The 18749-nt window shown below is 36.3% G+C and overlaps 1 protein-coding gene across 1 annotated transcript; it reads left to right on the top strand.

Moving 5' to 3' along the window:
• The first annotated feature begins 806 nt into the window (after nucleotides 1-806).
• Nucleotides 807-6245, top strand: LOC136201172 (receptor protein kinase CLAVATA1). Its single transcript, XM_065991764.1, has 2 exons — nucleotides 807-3639; nucleotides 5577-6245. Exons 1-2 carry the CDS (start codon nucleotides 1005-1007, stop codon nucleotides 5933-5935), a joined length of 2994 nt encoding a protein of 997 aa, XP_065847836.1. The 5' UTR covers nucleotides 807-1004; the 3' UTR covers nucleotides 5936-6245.
• The last annotated feature ends 12504 nt before the right edge of the window (nucleotides 6246-18749 follow it).

Below are 18749 nucleotides of genomic sequence, written 5' to 3'. Positions count from 1 at the left end.
ACAATAGCAATATCAAACAATAAACAACATATAAATAAGGGTAAATAATTTATTAGTCCCTTACTTTTTACCTAACACATTGTTTAGTCCCTATATTTTGAAAAACACATTATAAGGTCCCTAGCTTTTGCTAATATTAACTCTTTGGTCATTTTATCTAGTTTTTTTAGACTTGTAATCGTTATATTTTAACATAAACATATATATATATATATAAAATAACAGAGTAACATGGTCAACTTGTATTATACTGTGGTGGTCCTAAAAGCTAAGATCTATTCGGTTAAAAATATAAAAAAATAGATAAAAGGATTATAAGGTTAACATTGGCAAAAGATAGGGACCTTAAAATGTGTTTCATAAAATATGAGGACTAAACAGTGTTTTAGGTAAAAAGTACCATTTTAATACCGTGGTTATTGAATTTCAATTCTTAATGGTATAATCATTAAACGTTACACTCTTTAAAACCGGTGATCACTCAATGCCTCAAAACGGCCGTTAACACTATCAAAATGAAATTTTGAAAAGTTAATGATATTTTAAGAAATTTTAAATCTTGAAAGTTTTAAATTTGAGGTCATTTATGTATTGTTTGGTTAGGAGAGAGTACATTTTTAGAGAGAAAAAAACTCCAAAAAAATATGATTTTGGAAAATAAAAAAATGAAGTTTGATGTCATTTATGTTAAAATAGATAAAGTTCAGTGACCATGTGTGTAATTTACACAAATAACGGAGTAATAAAATTTCTCACAGCAGAGTGAGAAAACCAGCATGCATTCCATGCGATGCCAATCCCTACAATTTCTTTTGTTATTTCGTCTTCTCTCTCTCACCTTTTGTTTATTCGTTCAATTTTGATACTGCGAGTCTTCGATTCGTTTTCCGAGGCACACTCCACCAACGCTACTTAAAATAGCCTCCAGCTCCTACTTGATTTAACAGCAAGCCGCATTCATATAACTCACCCTTCTCCTTTCTCTTCTCCTGTGGATAACAGTGATGAAAAGTACCACACACAGCAAGAAGAAGATCATGGAAACCAAAAGTTCTCTGAATTTTCTTCTTATTATTCTTCTATATGCTGTTACTTGCACTGCTAATTACAGTGATTTTGAAGTGCTTTTGAAGCTTAAATCCTCCATGATCGGACCTAATGGCTCTGGCCTTCACGATTGGTCACCGTCGCCGTCGCCGTCGCCGTCTCCTTCTGCTCATTGCTTCTTCACTGGAGTCACTTGCGATACGGATTTAAGAGTTGTGTCTCTTAACTTATCGTCTCATCAAGGTCTCTTCGGCTTCCTGCCTCCAGAAATTGGGCTTTTGAACAAGCTTGTTAATCTTACTATTGCTTCACTTAATCTCACCGGTAGGATTCCGATGGAATTGGCTACGCTTACTTCTCTTCGGATTTTCAACATTTCTAATAATGTGTTTGTTGATAATTTCCCTGGAGAAATCACGCTTGGTATGACGCAGCTTGAGATTCTTGACATTTATAATAACAACTTATCTGGTCCTCTGCCGGTGGAGCTCATGCACTTGAAGAATCTCAAGCATCTTCATCTCGGAGGGAACTATTTTTCTGGCTCGATACCGGAGTCTTACTCGGAGATTCAGAGCTTGGAGTACTTAGGTTTGAACGGTAATGCGCTCTCTGGCAAGGTCCCTGGAAGCTTGGCTAAGTTGAAAAATCTGAGGAGATTGTATGTTGGTTACTATAGCTCGTACGAGGGAGGTATTCCGCCGGAATTTGGATCCTTGAGTTTGCTTGAAGTTCTTGACATGGCGAATTGTAATCTTACTGGCGAGATTCCGCCGAGTTTAGGCCAGTTGACTCGTCTCGATTCCTTGTTTCTGCAAATGAATCGTCTCTCAGGTCATATTCCTTCTGAATTCTCTAATTTAATTAGATTGAAATCGCTTGATTTGTCGATCAACGATCTGACCGGTGAGATACCGGAAAGCTTTGCTGAGTTGAAGAACCTCACGCTTATCCATCTGTTCAGAAATAATATGTACGGTAGAATTCCAGAATTTATCGGCGATTTTGCAAATCTTGAGGTGCTTCATGTCTGGGGGAACAACTTCACATTTGAGCTCCCGCGAAATCTAGGCAGGAACGAGAAGTTGATAATGGTGGACGTATCTTTCAATCACCTGACCGGCGTGATTCCTCGTGATTTATGCAGGGGAGGCAAGTTGCAAGAGCTGGTTCTCATGAGTAATTTTTTTCTCGGATCGCTTCCTGAGGAACTTGGCCAGTGCAAGTCTTTGACCAAAGTCCGTATAATGAATAACCTCCTAACTGGAACTATTCCTGCCGGAATCTTTAACTTGCCTAATGTGACATTGCTTGAGTTCAACGACAACTACTTCTCCGGCGAACTTCCGTCGGAGATATCAGGAGAAAAACTGGGGCAGTTGGTGATTTCTAACAACCGAATTGGCGGAAGACTTCCTCCGGCCTTGGGAAACTTAAGGAACTTACATATTCTATCACTTGGCATCAATGGACTTACAGGTGAAATTCCTAATGAAATCTTCAACCTCAAGTACCTCACTGTAATCAATATCAGCGCCAACAACCTCAGTGGTGAAATTCCTCTTTCAATTTCAAATTGTTCAACTCTAACATCCGCTGATTTCAGTAGAAACAGACTTCAGGGAGAGATTCCAAAAGAGATTACAAAACTGAAGGATCTCAGCATTTTCAATGCCTCCCACAATCAACTCACTGGAGAAATACCAGTTGAGATGCGGTACATGATTAGTCTCACATCTCTCGATCTCTCCTACAACAATCTGATCGGCAGAATCCCCGCCGAAGGTCAATTTTTGGCGTTCAATGACAGCGCATTCTCTGGAAACATCAATCTATGCAAACCACACCAAGTTTCTTGCCCCTCCCTGAGGAATGTGCTTCATAGTCCAGGCCATGGTCACGCCGGAGAATTCACCATCCCTAAAATAATAATCACGATTATCGGAGTCACTCTTCTGCTGCTAATAATCATTACACTCTACGGTTTATGGAAGAAGAGGATTGAGAAATCAAGAGCTTGGAAGTTAACTGCATTCCAACGTCTCGATTTCAAAGCTGAAGATGTTCTCGAATGCTTGAAAGAAGAAAACATAATAGGCAAAGGCGGTGCCGGAATTGTCTACCGAGGTTCAATGCCAGATGGTTTTGACGTTGCAATTAAAAGACTAATAGGTCGTGGCAGTGGACGGAACGATCACGGTTTCTCCGCCGAGATTCAAACTCTTGGTCGAATCAGGCACCGAAATATTGTGAGGCTGCTGGGCTATGTATCAAACAAGGACACTAATCTTTTGCTATACGAATACATGCCTAATGGAAGCTTAGGCGAGCTGTTACATGGGTCAAAAGGAGGACATTTGAAGTGGGAAACTAGGTACAAGATCGCCGTTGAGGCGGCCAAGGGGCTCTGTTATCTACACCATGATTGTTGTCCTCTGATTTTACACAGGGATGTGAAATCAAACAATATCTTGCTTGATTCAGATTTCGAAGCTCATGTTGCTGACTTTGGGCTGGCCAAGTTCTTGCAGGACGCCGGTGCTTCTGAATGTATGTCCTCCATAGCCGGCTCTTATGGTTACATTGCACCAGGTTCGTTTTGCTTACCCAATATGAATTTACTGCTAATTATCATTATATTGCAATGCCTTGCTAAAATCTTGTGAAAATTTTGATCAGTAATTGGGTATTTTAGCCATAAGTTTTGTTGGATGATTGTTCCAAATTTTATGTCAAGTTGACACCCTTGTGTATGTCATTTTTTGTTAAATGATTCTAAAATAACCTACTAACACTATTAGAAGGTCACAATCATGAATTAAGTGTAAACATGGCCTCAAACTTGGAAATAAGTATTAATTTAATCAAATTCTAAGTTTAGGTATAACTCATCAACCAATTTGGTAAATTTTGTTAAATTGGTCCAAACTTTATAAACTTTTAATATTCAAACAGATTGTATGTGAATCAATTTGTCAAAATCTGGGAACTTGTGAATTGAGCTGATTTAATTCAATTCAGTTGATTATAAATATTAAATTGTTGATTTATTGATAGTGGAATCATATTTTGTATCACTTGATAACAACTTAAAGGTGTGACCGGTTTAATTGTTCATATATATATTATATATTTGTTTGTTGTTAGTTGTTTAATATTTGCTATAACTTGTAGAAGTTTTTCTTCCGAAATAGTTAACAACATTTTTAGTTGTAATCAAATATTTTTATTCTAGATCCTATTATAAAAGAAAAAAAGCTATGAAAAATCAAACATGAAGTGTCAATGTCATCAATCACTCGACATATAACATTATAGTAGTGGTGTTGACATGTCATTACTTGAATGGTCTTGAACCATTGTATTTTCGGGATTAATTTAGTTTAAATCAAAATCAATATTTGATAAATTAGTCTAAATATAACTAGTTTTAAGACTTAAATTTTGTAAAGTTGAGGTTAATTTGTTAGATATTGTAAATTTGAAATATGAGTTAGATACTTGAAATTTAATTTAGGTTTAAAACATTATTTGGCCCCTGACCTATCCAAAATTGTGTTATTTGGCCCCTGACCTATTATTTGATCACATTTAGCCCTTGACCTATCCCATTTGGTGAAATTTCACCCAATTTTTATGAATACTTAACGAAATCGTTATCTCATTGATAAGTAACGATATTTTGACATTTAAATTTGAAACGTGATATTTCTTAAAGTTATTTTTCCACATTATGTGGAAATAATTAATTAGATTAAAAAAACAAAAAAAAAACAAAAAACAAATCCTAAACTAAAATCTATTAAGTTCAAGTGTCAAAATATCGTTACTTATCAATGAGATAATGATTCGGTTAAGTTTGAATTCAAACTGGGTGAAATTTTACCAATTTGGGATACATCGGGAGCCAAATATGACCAAATAATAGGTTAAGAGTCAAATGATAAAATTTTAGATAGATCATGGGTCAAATAGTGCTTTAAGCCTTTAATTTATGGTAATTTGTCAAATGGTAATTTGTCAAATGTTGTCATCCAAGAAATTGAACCTTAAAATTTAATTTTAGCTAAATTTTGTTAAATCCAAATTTTGTAGACATTGTGACCCCTATCCAATTAGAACTCTTATCTTGTTTCCATATATGCCACATTGGGTCTCAGCTTATTAACGTAGCATTGAAGGGGAAAATTGACCCTGATTTACTTTCCAATTAGAACTTTTATCTTGTTTCCATATATGCAACATTTGGGTCTCAACCTATTAACGTAGCATTGAAGGGGAAAATGACAATTGAGCTATTTAAAAGTAATGTTATGTAAGATAAGGAGTGGAATCTCTAATTTTCAGGTTTGAAATTTGATTTCTCACTCTTTCAAAATCTAGTTTAATAATTTAGTCTTTATTGATAGTTAATATATAAATTTCTACTTTAAATCACAATTGAAGTTTGTAGTTTGTATTAATGTTATATGTGAAATTTTAGCAGAAAGTGTTGTGATTAACTCAAATGTTGATTTGGTGTACAACAGAGTACGCATACACGCTGAAAGTAGACGAGAAAAGCGATGTTTACAGCTTTGGAGTTGTGCTGCTTGAACTGATAGCAGGGAAAAGGCCTGTAGGAGAATTTGGAGATGGAGTGGACATAGTTAGGTGGATCAGGAAAACCACATCAGAACTATCTCAACCGTCCGATGCATCTTCAGTGTTAGCTGTTGTGGACCACAGGCTTACCGGGTACCCACTGACAGGTGTCATTCATCTGTTCAAGATAGCTATGATGTGCGTCGAAGATGAAAGCTCAACCAGGCCCACCATGAGGGAAGTTGTTCACATGCTTACTAATCCACCCCCTGCTCACCCTATTGTGTGCACCGGCGTCGTATAACATATGTTTTTCATGACAAATAAAAAACTTCAACAAGTTTGTAACAAATTTCTGATAAAAGAAAAAAGAAAAGAGAGGTGTCTAAAATGTGTGATTAAGTTTGGTCATCGTTTCTCAATGTGAGAGGAATGCAATCTGTGTTTTTTTTGCAGACTTGGTGTTTATAAGAGAAACGAGAATCTGTTATATTGACTTGTGATGTGACTGACTACCCTGTGCACCAAAGTCCTGATTGGTTCTTATTTGAATGTGTATATACCACTTTTTCTTGGTAGTTTTACTTGTATCATATCTATTGTGAAAAATACACAAACAATTAATTAACTTCTAAAGATCACCATATGAAGCTCAAGTTTTGATTTTGTTATTTCATTTTCGATTACATATTTCAATTAATTTCTTTGATTCAAAAAATATTTTTAAGGCTTAATATAAATAGCACCTCCAAATTGGCTATAAAAATCAATTATCTCTTGAATTTTTTAAAGTGTTTGACTATTTAATATACCTGATTCAATTTGTTAAAAAAATGACTTACAAATCGTTTTTAGAATTGACTAAATTTTGTTGAAAAAAACTAACCTTTTTGCACAAATTTAGAGACTGGAAATATACTAGGTCTAATTTTAACATTAAATTTTTTTTTGCTGCTTCTAAATTAAATACAAAATGAGTCAATAGATGTAGATAATGCATTGTACAAAAGGAACGGTTTAATATACCATTAGTACCTTCAACTTGACGTAAAAAGTCGATCGATCTATTCACCATCTTAATTTGTTTAAAATAATTTATTAACTCTAAACTTTAAACTTATATTGATTATTTAGCTATTTAAATTTGTTTAAAGTGATATACATTTAATTTATTTAAAGCTAAATTTATTTGTGGTGCCATATGTGAATTTAAGTATGGAAATTGTAATTTTTCAGGTAAGGAAGAATACAATAAAATCATATTTTTATAAGACTTTTCTCTAATCAAAAGTTGTTTTCCAGCAAAATACTTTCACAGTGAACTTTTTTAAAATGATTCGGGAGTAGAGTAATGGATGAAATTCGCGGACGTTTTTGTGCAGGAATCTTGAGAGGGAAAAAAATAGCAAAATGAGCTTTTGATTGATTAAATAAGATTTCGTTGGGCTTGGGCCTTAGAAGAATGCGTGATGCTAATGATGTTCCAATTTAAAATATATATTATAAAATTTACGTAGGAATTCATTTTTACAAAATTATCTGCATAATAACTTTACTTTTTTAAATAATAATTTTAATTATATAAAATGAAATAAATTATTATTTTTAATATATTTTAAAGACTAGGATTATTAAATTAGAGATTTAGGATATATTTTTCCATAGAATTTAGGATTTATGAAATAGAGTCTAAATTTTTTAAAGGGGAAAGTACAAAAATAAATCATGTGGTTTGGACAATTTTCAAACATAAACTATATGGTTTAAAAGTTTGAGAACAGATACCTTGAGGTCGATTCCATTAACAAACACAGTCCAAATTGACTAACGGTGTTAAAAAAGTCAATAGCCAAGGGGAAAAAAGTTCATTTTGTGATTATATTTATTTATTTTATAAATTAATCATTTCATTATCTAATTATCACAAACAAACCCTGAAATAATAAATAAAAATCAAATACATCAACCTCTCCATCTCTTTTTAATTTCTTATTTTTCTTCTTCTTTTTCTTTCTCTTTCATCTTTGTTAATTTCTCTCTAAAATCAATTGAATTAATAAAAGAAACAAAATGTGTTTTTTTAGAAATTAGTTTGGGAAAAAAAGGATTTAAACAAGTTGTGGGGCATGTATTATGGGATTGATATGACTTGGAAAAAAAGGATTTAAACAAATTATCTTTGAAGTTGACCCGTTGCTAGTAGTTCGACTTGTGTTGGTTTTAGAGATTTCGACCCACAAGTACTTTTGATTTATTGAGAGATGCAAAAGATTATTGAAGTAAGATTGTGGTATTACTATTAGAGTCATTCATACCTTCTAGGAAGGTAGTAGAGAAGCTGATTGGTTGCTAAACTTCTCATGATTTTTTTCTTTAGGTCATCATGAGTGTGATGGGCCGTCTACATGTCTCGTAGCGTATGGCTAGCTTTCCTCGTAGAGTTAGCACCTATCATTTTGGCTGTTTTTTTTTCTCTTGTTTCTTTATATTTTCGGGGTGTTTTAGCCCTTCTTCTGTTACCAAAAAAAAATGGAATATAATTCTAGTTACTTATGCCTTTTATATTTAAAAATTCTATTTATTATTTTAAAAAGATGATCAATACATAAATGATTAGAACTGTTATTGACTAGACAGTATAATGTATATATTAGTCTAAATAGTAAAAATCTTATCTTAATTAATTTTATAATGTATATGTATGATTCATACAGAGAAAATCCAAAAATTAATTAACGATATCCATCAATTGCAATACTAAAATCTAAAATTTGAATTTACAAACCACAACCCCAAAGATGCATTTTCTTGAAACCATAATGAGTAACCAACTTTGAAACAATGAAAACTTACAAAATAATTAGCATAATAGTTCAAACACGCGGTAATGCATTAGTTTTCTTCTTCATTTGATTTGTATGGTAAAAATTGTTACTTTTGTCATAGATAGGATTGTTGAAACACAATTTTCCAAATAGTTTTTTATTCTGACAAAAATAATTTAATCAGAATCCCAAAATTAAATTGAATATGAAATCTTAAGTTTAAATTGATTTGCTATCCACTAACATTTATGTCGAGTGATTTAATAAACTTAAGTGCAAGCAAAAGAAATGGGCTTGATATAAAGAGAAACCCAAAAGGTTAATCCAGAGGCCCTAACAATTCAGAAGCCCACAAACAAAACGGACGGACATCTGGAAAAATACTATGGAGTACGTGTGTTCCCAATGCCTGACAAGAAGTACAATGCTGCAGAGGGCATGTTCCCTCAATGTACCTCTGTCACAACCGCAGAAGAAAAGGTTGCAGAAAACCACGGCTCAAGACATAAGAGCCTCTGGAGAAGCTGCATAACTTTTTGTCTGAAGGACAAAAGACGTCAGAAGCTGATGTGACAGGCTCCGTTTAAATCAGAATTTTATATTCAAACAGATCTCTTACCAGCCCCTCCTATAAATACCATGTCATATGCTCCATTCGAAGTTGACGAAATTTACAAGCTATCAAGAGAGATCAAAATCTTCAAAAGAGCTAGAGCAACATTCAAATACACAAACCATTGTTTATATTTGTGTTCATCCAAAAATATTGTTTGGATCTTCATTATGTTCTTTCAAATAACTTCTTTTGTTCATAATATTATTCTAGAATCTCGGTTGTTTGCTTCGGTCATAAGCAAGAAATAAAAGTATAGATACTTGAGAGCTTTTAGAGGAAGATACTTTACAGAGGCTCTGTCTATTTGTATAAAGGTTTGTGCTCTATCCGTGAAAGAGTACTTTAGTGGATTAAAGCTCGGAAGAAGGTATTTTGGGGGGCTGGATGTAGGCTAAAGGCCGAACCAATATAAATCTGTTGAGTAACTATTTTCTAACCTCTGACCTATTGCTTCTGATTATTTATGCTCTATATCCTATCTCTATTGCAAAACTGCTTCTGTTGTATTACCATTCATTAAGCATCACATATCTTAAACAGAAGCGTTATCCAACTAAAAAGGCAAACTCAAAGATAATAATTAAGATCAGAACTGCTCTCTTAAAAACCATCTTTGTTTATTGTGAACTAGCCTCTGATATTAATTATCCTGCCTCTGTGCTTAATAAAGTTGTGCATGCCAAGTGAGTAAATTATAAAACCCATAAAATTACCCAATAGTTTCATTCACCCCCTCTTTGGAACTAATATTACCTCACAAAGGACCAACAAGTGGTATCAGAGCCTAACAAGCTCTAGTGGAAAAATAACACTATCTCAAGCTTAAGATCTCTAATGGCTGCCAACAGCATAAGAAACCTCCTTGGTAATGAGACCACTCAAATCCTTCTGGAGGGTCTATCCATTACCAGACCACCTTTGTTCTTTGGATCAAATTATACATTCCGGAAGAACAAAAAGAAAAATTTCATCCAAGCTCAAAGCATGAGTGTCTGGTTAATAATAACCAAAGGACCTTATGTTCCTATTGAAAATAGTGGGTGGGACTCAAGTAATCACGGGTGAGGATAAGTGGTCTGAAGATGACATTAAAATATTGCAAACTAGTGCCTCTGCCATAAATATGCTCCATTGTGCTCTAGATGCTACAGAATTTAATAAAATCTCAGGGTGCGAGACTACCAAAGAGATATGGGACAAACTGGAGAAGGAACTAGCAAGGTCAATGAGTCTAAAGTAAATCAGAACATGCGACTCTATGAGTTGTTTGAAATGAAGGAAAAAGAAGGCATTTATGATATAAATACTAGATTCACCAATATCATAAACAAGCTCAAAAGATTGGAAAAAATCTTCTCAGAAGAGGAGCAAGTCAAAAAGATCCTCATAAGCCTTTCGAAAGGTTGGCAGGCCAAAAAGGCGGCTATTGAGGAAGCTCAAAACCTAAGCACATACAAATATGATGAGCTAATTGGGTCTCTTCTGAGACATGAAATTTAAATGAAAAATTTTGAAACCAAAGAAAAGTCAGAAGACAGGAATCATAAGTCAATAGTACTAAAGGCTGACTCCTCTGAGGAAAGCACTAATGACGATTAGGAGATGGTAATGTTCACCCGTAAAATGAAGCGGATGTTCAGAAAAAGTGATCAATACCATTCAAGAGATCTGACAGATCCAGAATAGAGCAAGGTGATAGCAAATTCAGAAAGGAGTCCTCAAAGCCTATCACATGCTTTGAATGCCATTAGACGGGCACATTAAATATAATTGCCCAACACTAAAAAAGGAAAAGAAATATAGCAAGAAGGCTATGGTTGCAACATGGAGTGACAGTGATGATTCTTCATCTTCCGAAAAATAAGTCGTTGAAACATCAAACATTTGTTTTATAGCTAATTAAGAGTAGAAAAAAATAGAGGAACTCGAAATAAATGAGTAGTCGAAAATGATCAAAGTTATCTGATGGAATCTCACACAAAACCATTTTCTACGAAGTACTTAAGTTTGGGTTGAAGATTGCTCTCGGGTGAGAGAGATTTTAGTGTGAGTCCAAGGAATTTGAGTTTTGACTTTGATGTTGAGATTTTAGTGTGATTGACAATCAATTTATCCACCAGTGTATTGTTGAAATGAGGGGATGGGATGAGTTGAATCACAGATTGAGGGAGAGAGCAGTTGAGAGAGATAGATTAATGATGATAGACAGTGGAGAGAGGATTGAGATTGAAAAAGTGAAAGAATTTTTTGTCATAAATAACCATTGATATAAAGAAATGGAATAGAAAGACAATAGATTGATAAATTAAGATTAAATAATTAATTAAATTTTTTATGAAGTTGACACATCAACTACTAGATTTTTATTAGCTTGCCACGTGGCAAGTTAGGATTGATAACAACCCAAATTATTCTAAAATGAGGAATAAAGAGAAAATTAATAGAAATAACATTATTTCTTATAAAAAATTGGGAATTATATATGATTAATATGAAATTAATGATAATTAATGTGCAAGGGTGAATATGCAAATAATAAAGAAAAAGGAAGAAGTCTCTAGTATTATGCTACGTCACGTGGACCATGACGAGACACGCCATAACAAAGAGTTCTTATATTAAGCACCGAGTCTTTCATGTCACTCGGAGGACCTTCAATTCATATTTAGACACGTGTATTGTGACCCCACGTAATAATTAAAATAGTGAAGCCTCTTATAATATGTATGAGTCCATGTTATACGTGTCGAAATATTATGGAAGGTCCTCCATTTGACATGGAGAACTGAGTGCTTCTAATAATTTGCCCATAACAAGATACGCCCGATGAGAGCGAGTAATGGAGACCGCCATTGTTCTCAAGAAGATCGTACATACATCGCGACGGTTCTAAGAATACCAAAAGTTGTACTTATAACCAGTCATGAATGAGAATAAATACAATTAAATGACAATTAATATGCATTAAAGGGAATAAAGACTTGACTGTTCGAATACCCCAACTCTGAAGTTTTCAAGGATAAATGTTGGGATTAATGGAGAATTGATAGCAATTAAAGATGAGTAATGACATGACTCTTCACCTGCGTCCCCATTAATATTGAAGGTTATAGAAACCTATATAAATACCCAAACTTCATAGGAGCAAAGGTACACAGATTATTACTATTCTAACTCTACTTTATGATTACTTATTATTCTTTTAAGAATATTACTAACTTTGGCATCGAAGTGTCCCGGTCGATCCCAACGGCGCCTCATAGAGAAGTGCTTCAATCAAAGATTTTTTTCACCAGTTATTAAGGATTTTACTTTTTATAATAGTAATATATAGATATTTCCTCGTTTTTATAATATATATAATGCAATGTTTTTAAAAATTTCTTAAGAAAATAATTAATATTATTTTGTTAGTTTACTAAATCAGCTTTCTTAAATTATTTTCCTTGATTTACCAAATTTAAAGTAATTTTTATTTGAAAAGATACCCACAACTATTAATCAAATTTTCAATTGTTTAATTTTTTTTTCTCTGAAGGTTGGGACGCGAAGGAAGGCCAGTAATCCCAACTAGGTTGGCACCACCAGCGCAACCAACAATCCGAATATTATTAATTAAGAAAAAATGAAAGTAGTACAAGAGAGAGAGGGGGAGGAAGAGAAATTAAAGAAATCTAACATGCGCTACACTACACAGATCGTCAAAAACGAAATCCCTGCAGAATTGAGGTTCAGAGTGCCACCACATAGCAGAACCCGCCGATTGACCAAAGCTAGCAAGACAGTCCGCAGCCGAGTTACCTTCCCTGAAAATGTGCGTGGCCTTCCAATTCATTCTTGAGAGTTTGTCAATACAACTCATCCAGTCCTTCCTGATTTTCCAAGGAACATTAGTAGAGTTCATGCTAAGAAGATTGACAGCATATGAGGAGTCAGATTCAATCCACAGATTCCTCCAGTTTCTTTCCCAGGCAGATTCAACCGCATAGACAATTGCCCTTAGCTCAGTAATGTGAGCCGCTGCACTATCAATAGGAAATGCAAAGCATCCTACCACAAATCCTCTATGATTCCTGAAGATTCCACCCGCCCCTGCATCTCCGCCAACACTCGAGGAGCCGTCCGTGTTGACCTTAATCCAGTAAGCGGGAGGAGCGAGCCATCGGACGATAACTAAGTCCGGCTCGGGCGGGGGTCTAGTCCGGGCGGCAGTAGCTACCGCGCATTCCCTGATAAAATGCAGCAAGCTACGGCACAAATTTTGGATTGAAGGGAGGTCATTATCAAAGATAGCCTTATTACGGGTGAGCCAAATAAACCAAATGCAAGTGATCACCGAAAAGTTCCATCCTTTTCTTAGCCGTTTTCTTACCCGGACAGTTCGTATCTCTCTAAAAAAGCTGTCGATATCAGAACCATCACAGTAGGGGGCGCTGTGTAGATTGCAGACCAGATCCCACAATCTCTTGGCAACCCAACAGTGAATGAACAAATGTTCAGTCGTCTCTTCCGCCATCTTGCATAGCTCGCATCGCTGAGCAAAAACAATTCCGCGTTTCTACATTAGATCCTGCACCGCGAGTTTCCGGTGAATCATCATCCAGCAAATTGCAGCGCGCCTCGGAGGAACGAATGAGTTCCACAGGAATTTAGACCACGAAACCGGCGTCCCTGTCTGAAGTTCCATGTAATAGAGCTTTGCCGTCAACCTTCCTAAGTCAAACGGTTTCCAAATGCAGCTGTCCGAGTCTCCAAAGGCGCTGGTCTGCATAATGTTTGCTTGAACCTGCACGGGAAGATCCTGCAGACCAGTCCAATCCCCAAATTCTCGGAATTCAGAAATATGCTTGAAGAGATTAGATTGTTGCTTTCTAGGGATATTAAGTTGATCCGCTATCGGAGGCTCTATCCATCTGTGTGACCCCTCTAGAGACTGAATTTGCTGAGAAATTTGTCAACAAGAGGCTGCAAATATCTTGCTCTAGGGGACCCCTGAAACAGCGGTACTCCAAGATAACTGAAGGGGAGGGATGCGGTCTTAATCCTCAGAATCCTCGAGAGACGGCCTCTACGCACAGCAGGGATAAAATTCCCAAAGATAGCCTGGGATTTGTCCCAGTTCACCGCCTGTCCGGAGAAAGCTTCATACATACTGAATAAATATTTAATGCACTTCATATTTTTCAAAGTAGCTTTACAGAAAAGCATCATGTCATCTGCATAAAGAAGGTGAGAGGGAAACCCAGTATCCCTTGTATACATTATAGGATCGAATTTACCTTCTTCCACCAGCTGGCTGATTCTCCTGCCAAGAAAATCCTCCGCAAGCCCAAAGAGAATGGAAGATAATGGATCCCCCTGTCTGACACCACAAGAACAGCTGAATAAACCTTTAATTCCTCCACTTAGAGCAATAGAGATTCTGGCCGATCGAAGAATTTCTAATATCCAATTCCTGAACTGCAGGGAGAAGCCAAAGGATTCTAGAACAGCTAGCAGAAAGTTCCAATCCAAAGTGTCAAAAGCCTTCCTGATGTCAATTTTCAATGCCATGTTGCCCCCGAAACATTTCTTTTTGAGCAAATTTACCCCTTCCGAAGCCGCGGCTATGCAGTGATGAATACTTCTGCCTGAAATGAAGCCAAATTGATTATTCGAGATGATTTTGGAGGCAATTGGCGCCAGCCTGTCGGCAAGAATCCTTGAGATGATTTTGTAGCTGAAATTTCCCATAGCCACGGGTCTGAACTGCTGAATTTCATTAGCACCTTCAATTTTAGGAATGAGCGCAATGATGCTAGAATTCAAACCTGGAAGCATATAGCCTGAATCAAAAAAACTAGTTACCATTCTGCACACATCAGGACCTACTATGTCCCAGCAATGCTGATAAAAAACTCCTCCGAACCCGTCTGGCCCAGACGAGCTGTCCTTATTCATTTGGAAGACAGCAGCACGGATCTCATCATCTGAAGGTCTCCTAATCAGAGACTCATTGTCTGGATCAGACACCCTACTGGGAATCACAGAGCTAACTACACCATAATCAACATATCTTAGATCACCAGTGAACAACGTTTCATAATAATTAACAACATGCTGAGCAATCGTGCTTTCATCACTGATAAGAGAGTTATTAATCAAAAGGGAGTCAAGAGAGGATTGCACCTTTCTGATCGTGGCTGACCTGTGAAATACAGATGAGTTTCTATCCCCAGCTTGAAGCCATTTCTCCCTGCTTTTATCCCTAAGAAGCATCTCCTTCCTATATAATTGTAGATCAAGATCATACTGAGCTTCCGCTTCTTGGGCAAAGCTAACATCATTTAAACCATCCCTTGAAATACTAGACTGAACCTCTTCAAGTTTTGCCAGGGCAGCCACAATGCTGGTGTCCACGCATCCAAAAACCTCAAAATTCCAAGCCTTAAGCTTAGGGCGTAGAGTTTTTTGTTTGTGACAAAGTAACTGAGCCGGGGGAAGAGAAACCGCACAGGAGTGCCAGTGACCGTAGACAAGTCTATACAAGTCCCTGCGAGTAGTCCACATCGAAAGGAATCTGAATCTACCTTTTTTTACCATTCCAGATTTACAAGAGAGCACAATTGGGCAATGATCAGAATTGCTGCGGGGAAGAGAAGAACATTGAATCCTGTCCCAGCTGTCAATAAAGGCCTCATTGACAAGAGCCCTGTCAAGTTTGCATTCAATATGGGCATCACCCATTCTCCCATTAGACCACGCGAACTGTATCCCTGTGAAGTCAACCTCATTTAGATCACCGTTCCGGATGAACTTTCTAAATTCCCGACAACTGCTCTCAGCAGGGCACCTTCCGGTTTTCTCATGCGCACCCCTGACAGAATTAAAATCTCCCAGAACAACCCATTTATGGCTGTCCTCAATTCCCAGAAGCGATTCCCAGAGCAATCGGCGTCTTCCACTGTTATTGCTTCCATAAACAAAAGAAATCTGGAAGACAGATTGATTCAAACTGTACCTAATGGAAATATGTTGCTCATGCTCAAGAAGAGTGAAGCACCTGCCACTATTGCCAATTTTACAAAAAAAGCCAAATTGAGTTATTGCTATTTTGTGAAATAGGCTGCATATCAAGAGACTTCCAGAGAAGAGGCGATATATTGCCAAAATCAGTCATAGGTTCTGACAAACACAACAAATCCGGATGATTAGTATTGCACAATAATTTTAAAGCCTTTTGGGTACCCTGATTTTGGATACCCCTGCAGTTCCAGTACAATATAATCATGAGATAATGACATGAGGATTTGCCCTCCCTTTAAGCCTATAATTTGCCTTAGGCTTCCTTCTTTTAGTAATCCAATCACTGCTCTCTGCAGCATATTCATTCCTGATCCCAATATCCCTATTCATTGATATCATTAGATGCTGAGTCCATTTATGAGTTTCAGAGAGAAAATTTACCTCTTTAGGCATGCCCATCGGGAGCTTTAGCTTTAAGCCCTCTGACTCCGACGCCGAGTGTCCAGAATCTTCACTGACGCCATCCCAATTTTTCGAACCAGCCCAAGAAATTGCCTCGCCATTCGATTTAAAATCGTTGTGAATCACCATCTGCATAGAGTTTTGCAGCGCGGTGCTATCTAGAGCCTTATCCTCCTGAGTCATGGGAACATCCTCCTGATTAGCCACTTTCCTCTTAGGCTTGGCTCTAGCTTTCCCCTGCTTGATCCCGTTGGCTAGAGGGGCTTGAGGATTAACATTCCGTCGACAACGAGATGAAGAATGCCCAATAGAGGAGCAAGAGCCACAAAGCTCCGGCAGGTTCTCATACTCCACAAATACCCAATGCTTCTGATTATCCGTATCAATTCGGAGTTTGGATTGAATCTCACGGGACAGCTCAACGTCAATAAGCACCCTGGTGTGTGCTCGAATTCCCCACTAACAGTGTTCTGATCAAATCTGATAGGCACACCCACCGCCCTAGCAATACTGGCGATGATTCTGGTATCCCAAAACTCCCAAGGCAAGTTATAAAAACGAACCCAAACCTGTGCGAAAGTGGACTTGTGCATCTCTGGATTGAATCCCGGTGACCAAGGCGAAAACCTGATAATCCCAGGCCTGAGAGAAATAGCTCCAAGCCCCCAGATAGCCTGAAGAGCAGATTCATTTGGCATTACAATCTGATAGAAGCCTTTCCCAAGAGAAATCATCTTCCAGTCTGACCCTCTCTTCCAGGCCTGGCCCAATTTCGCTTTCAGGTCTGCATGCTTCCAGGGACGATCCCCTTTATTCATCGTGACCCGACCGATTACAGAATACTGAACCGATTTTATCCTTTCCTCGTTAATATCCTGAGGAATTCTAACCGCCATAAAACCCCCCTCTTCGGAGACAAGCGGCGCAGACGGAGACGGGATTGCGATTTTGGCAATACCCTTCACAGCATCTGCGAAGGAAGGCGGAGGAGGGATTGGCATGGTCTTCGAGGCATTTCCAGAATGACGAGTGAAAGCCTTCCGTTCGAATATGTGGGCGATCGAGAAAGATGCCTCTCCGGCCATGGAACGCGAGGACAAAGTCTTGGTCAGAACCCCATCGCCGCCTCAAGCTCCTCAGACGTGAGATATCTTGTCTTTCAATTGTTTAATTTAATATTTACCTTTCTTACAAAATATACTTTTATAAAATTATATTTCTATTTAGTCTATACTTTTTTTTAATTCATATATTTATTTATTTTTCCTTTTTATTCTTAATTTAATTTCATTTTTTATTATATATATTTTAAATTTTTCTCAAAAAATATTTTTGAATAAATTATACTTTCTCTTTTTTATTTAATTCGTATACTTATTTATTTATCAAACTTAAAATTTCACTTTTGATCTTTTTATTTATTTATTTTTTTCATATGGAAAGCAATATTTACTAATTTTTATTTTTAATTATTTTAAAATAATTATTTTCTAAAAAATTGAATGTCTATATATTTGTTTTCTTTGAATTCAAAGTCATCTAAAGAGAAAGAAGGATTGAATTAATAAAACAAGGGCTAAGGTGCAAAAATACCCTAACGTTTTGGGTCAGGAGAAATTTTACCCCTAACGTCTAAAATGGTGCAATTTTACCCCTAATGTTAGAAGCCAAGATCAATTTTACCCCTAACGTTGATAAATTGGATCATTTTGAGAAATAATTCATCAAATTGTCTTCTCGGTCATTAGTCTTATCATCTAAACTTCACACACGTGTCATTTTATCAGTAACAAATCACAAACATATGTTGGGATATGAAAATAAAATAAAATATACTATCTTTTTGCACGAATTAGACAAAAAAATTCAAAAAATTCACCGAATTTATAAATATTAATCTCAAATTCTATTATTAAATTAAAAAACATGAAATCCTTTTTTCAGAACGAATTATTATGTAATTGATGCAGAATAATGAACAAAAATATCTGTTTTTATAATAGTATCTGAAATTGACTCAATTTATCAACGTTAGGGATAAAATTGCTCTCTTGGCTTCCAACGTTAGGGGTAAAATTGCACCATTTTAGACGTTAAGAGTAAAATTGCTCTTGACCCAAAACGTTAGGGGGTATATTTTTACACCTTAACCCATAAAACAAATACAAAAAAATAAAATAACCAAAACCTTACTTGGAAGCCCCAAAATC

Source organism: Euphorbia lathyris, chromosome 7, assembly GCF_963576675.1.
Source record: "Euphorbia lathyris chromosome 7, ddEupLath1.1, whole genome shotgun sequence".
In the NCBI taxonomy this organism is placed as follows: domain Eukaryota; kingdom Viridiplantae; phylum Streptophyta; class Magnoliopsida; order Malpighiales; family Euphorbiaceae; genus Euphorbia; species Euphorbia lathyris.
Note: the sequence above shows the minus strand (reverse complement) of the source record. Positions and strands in the feature narration are given on the sequence as shown.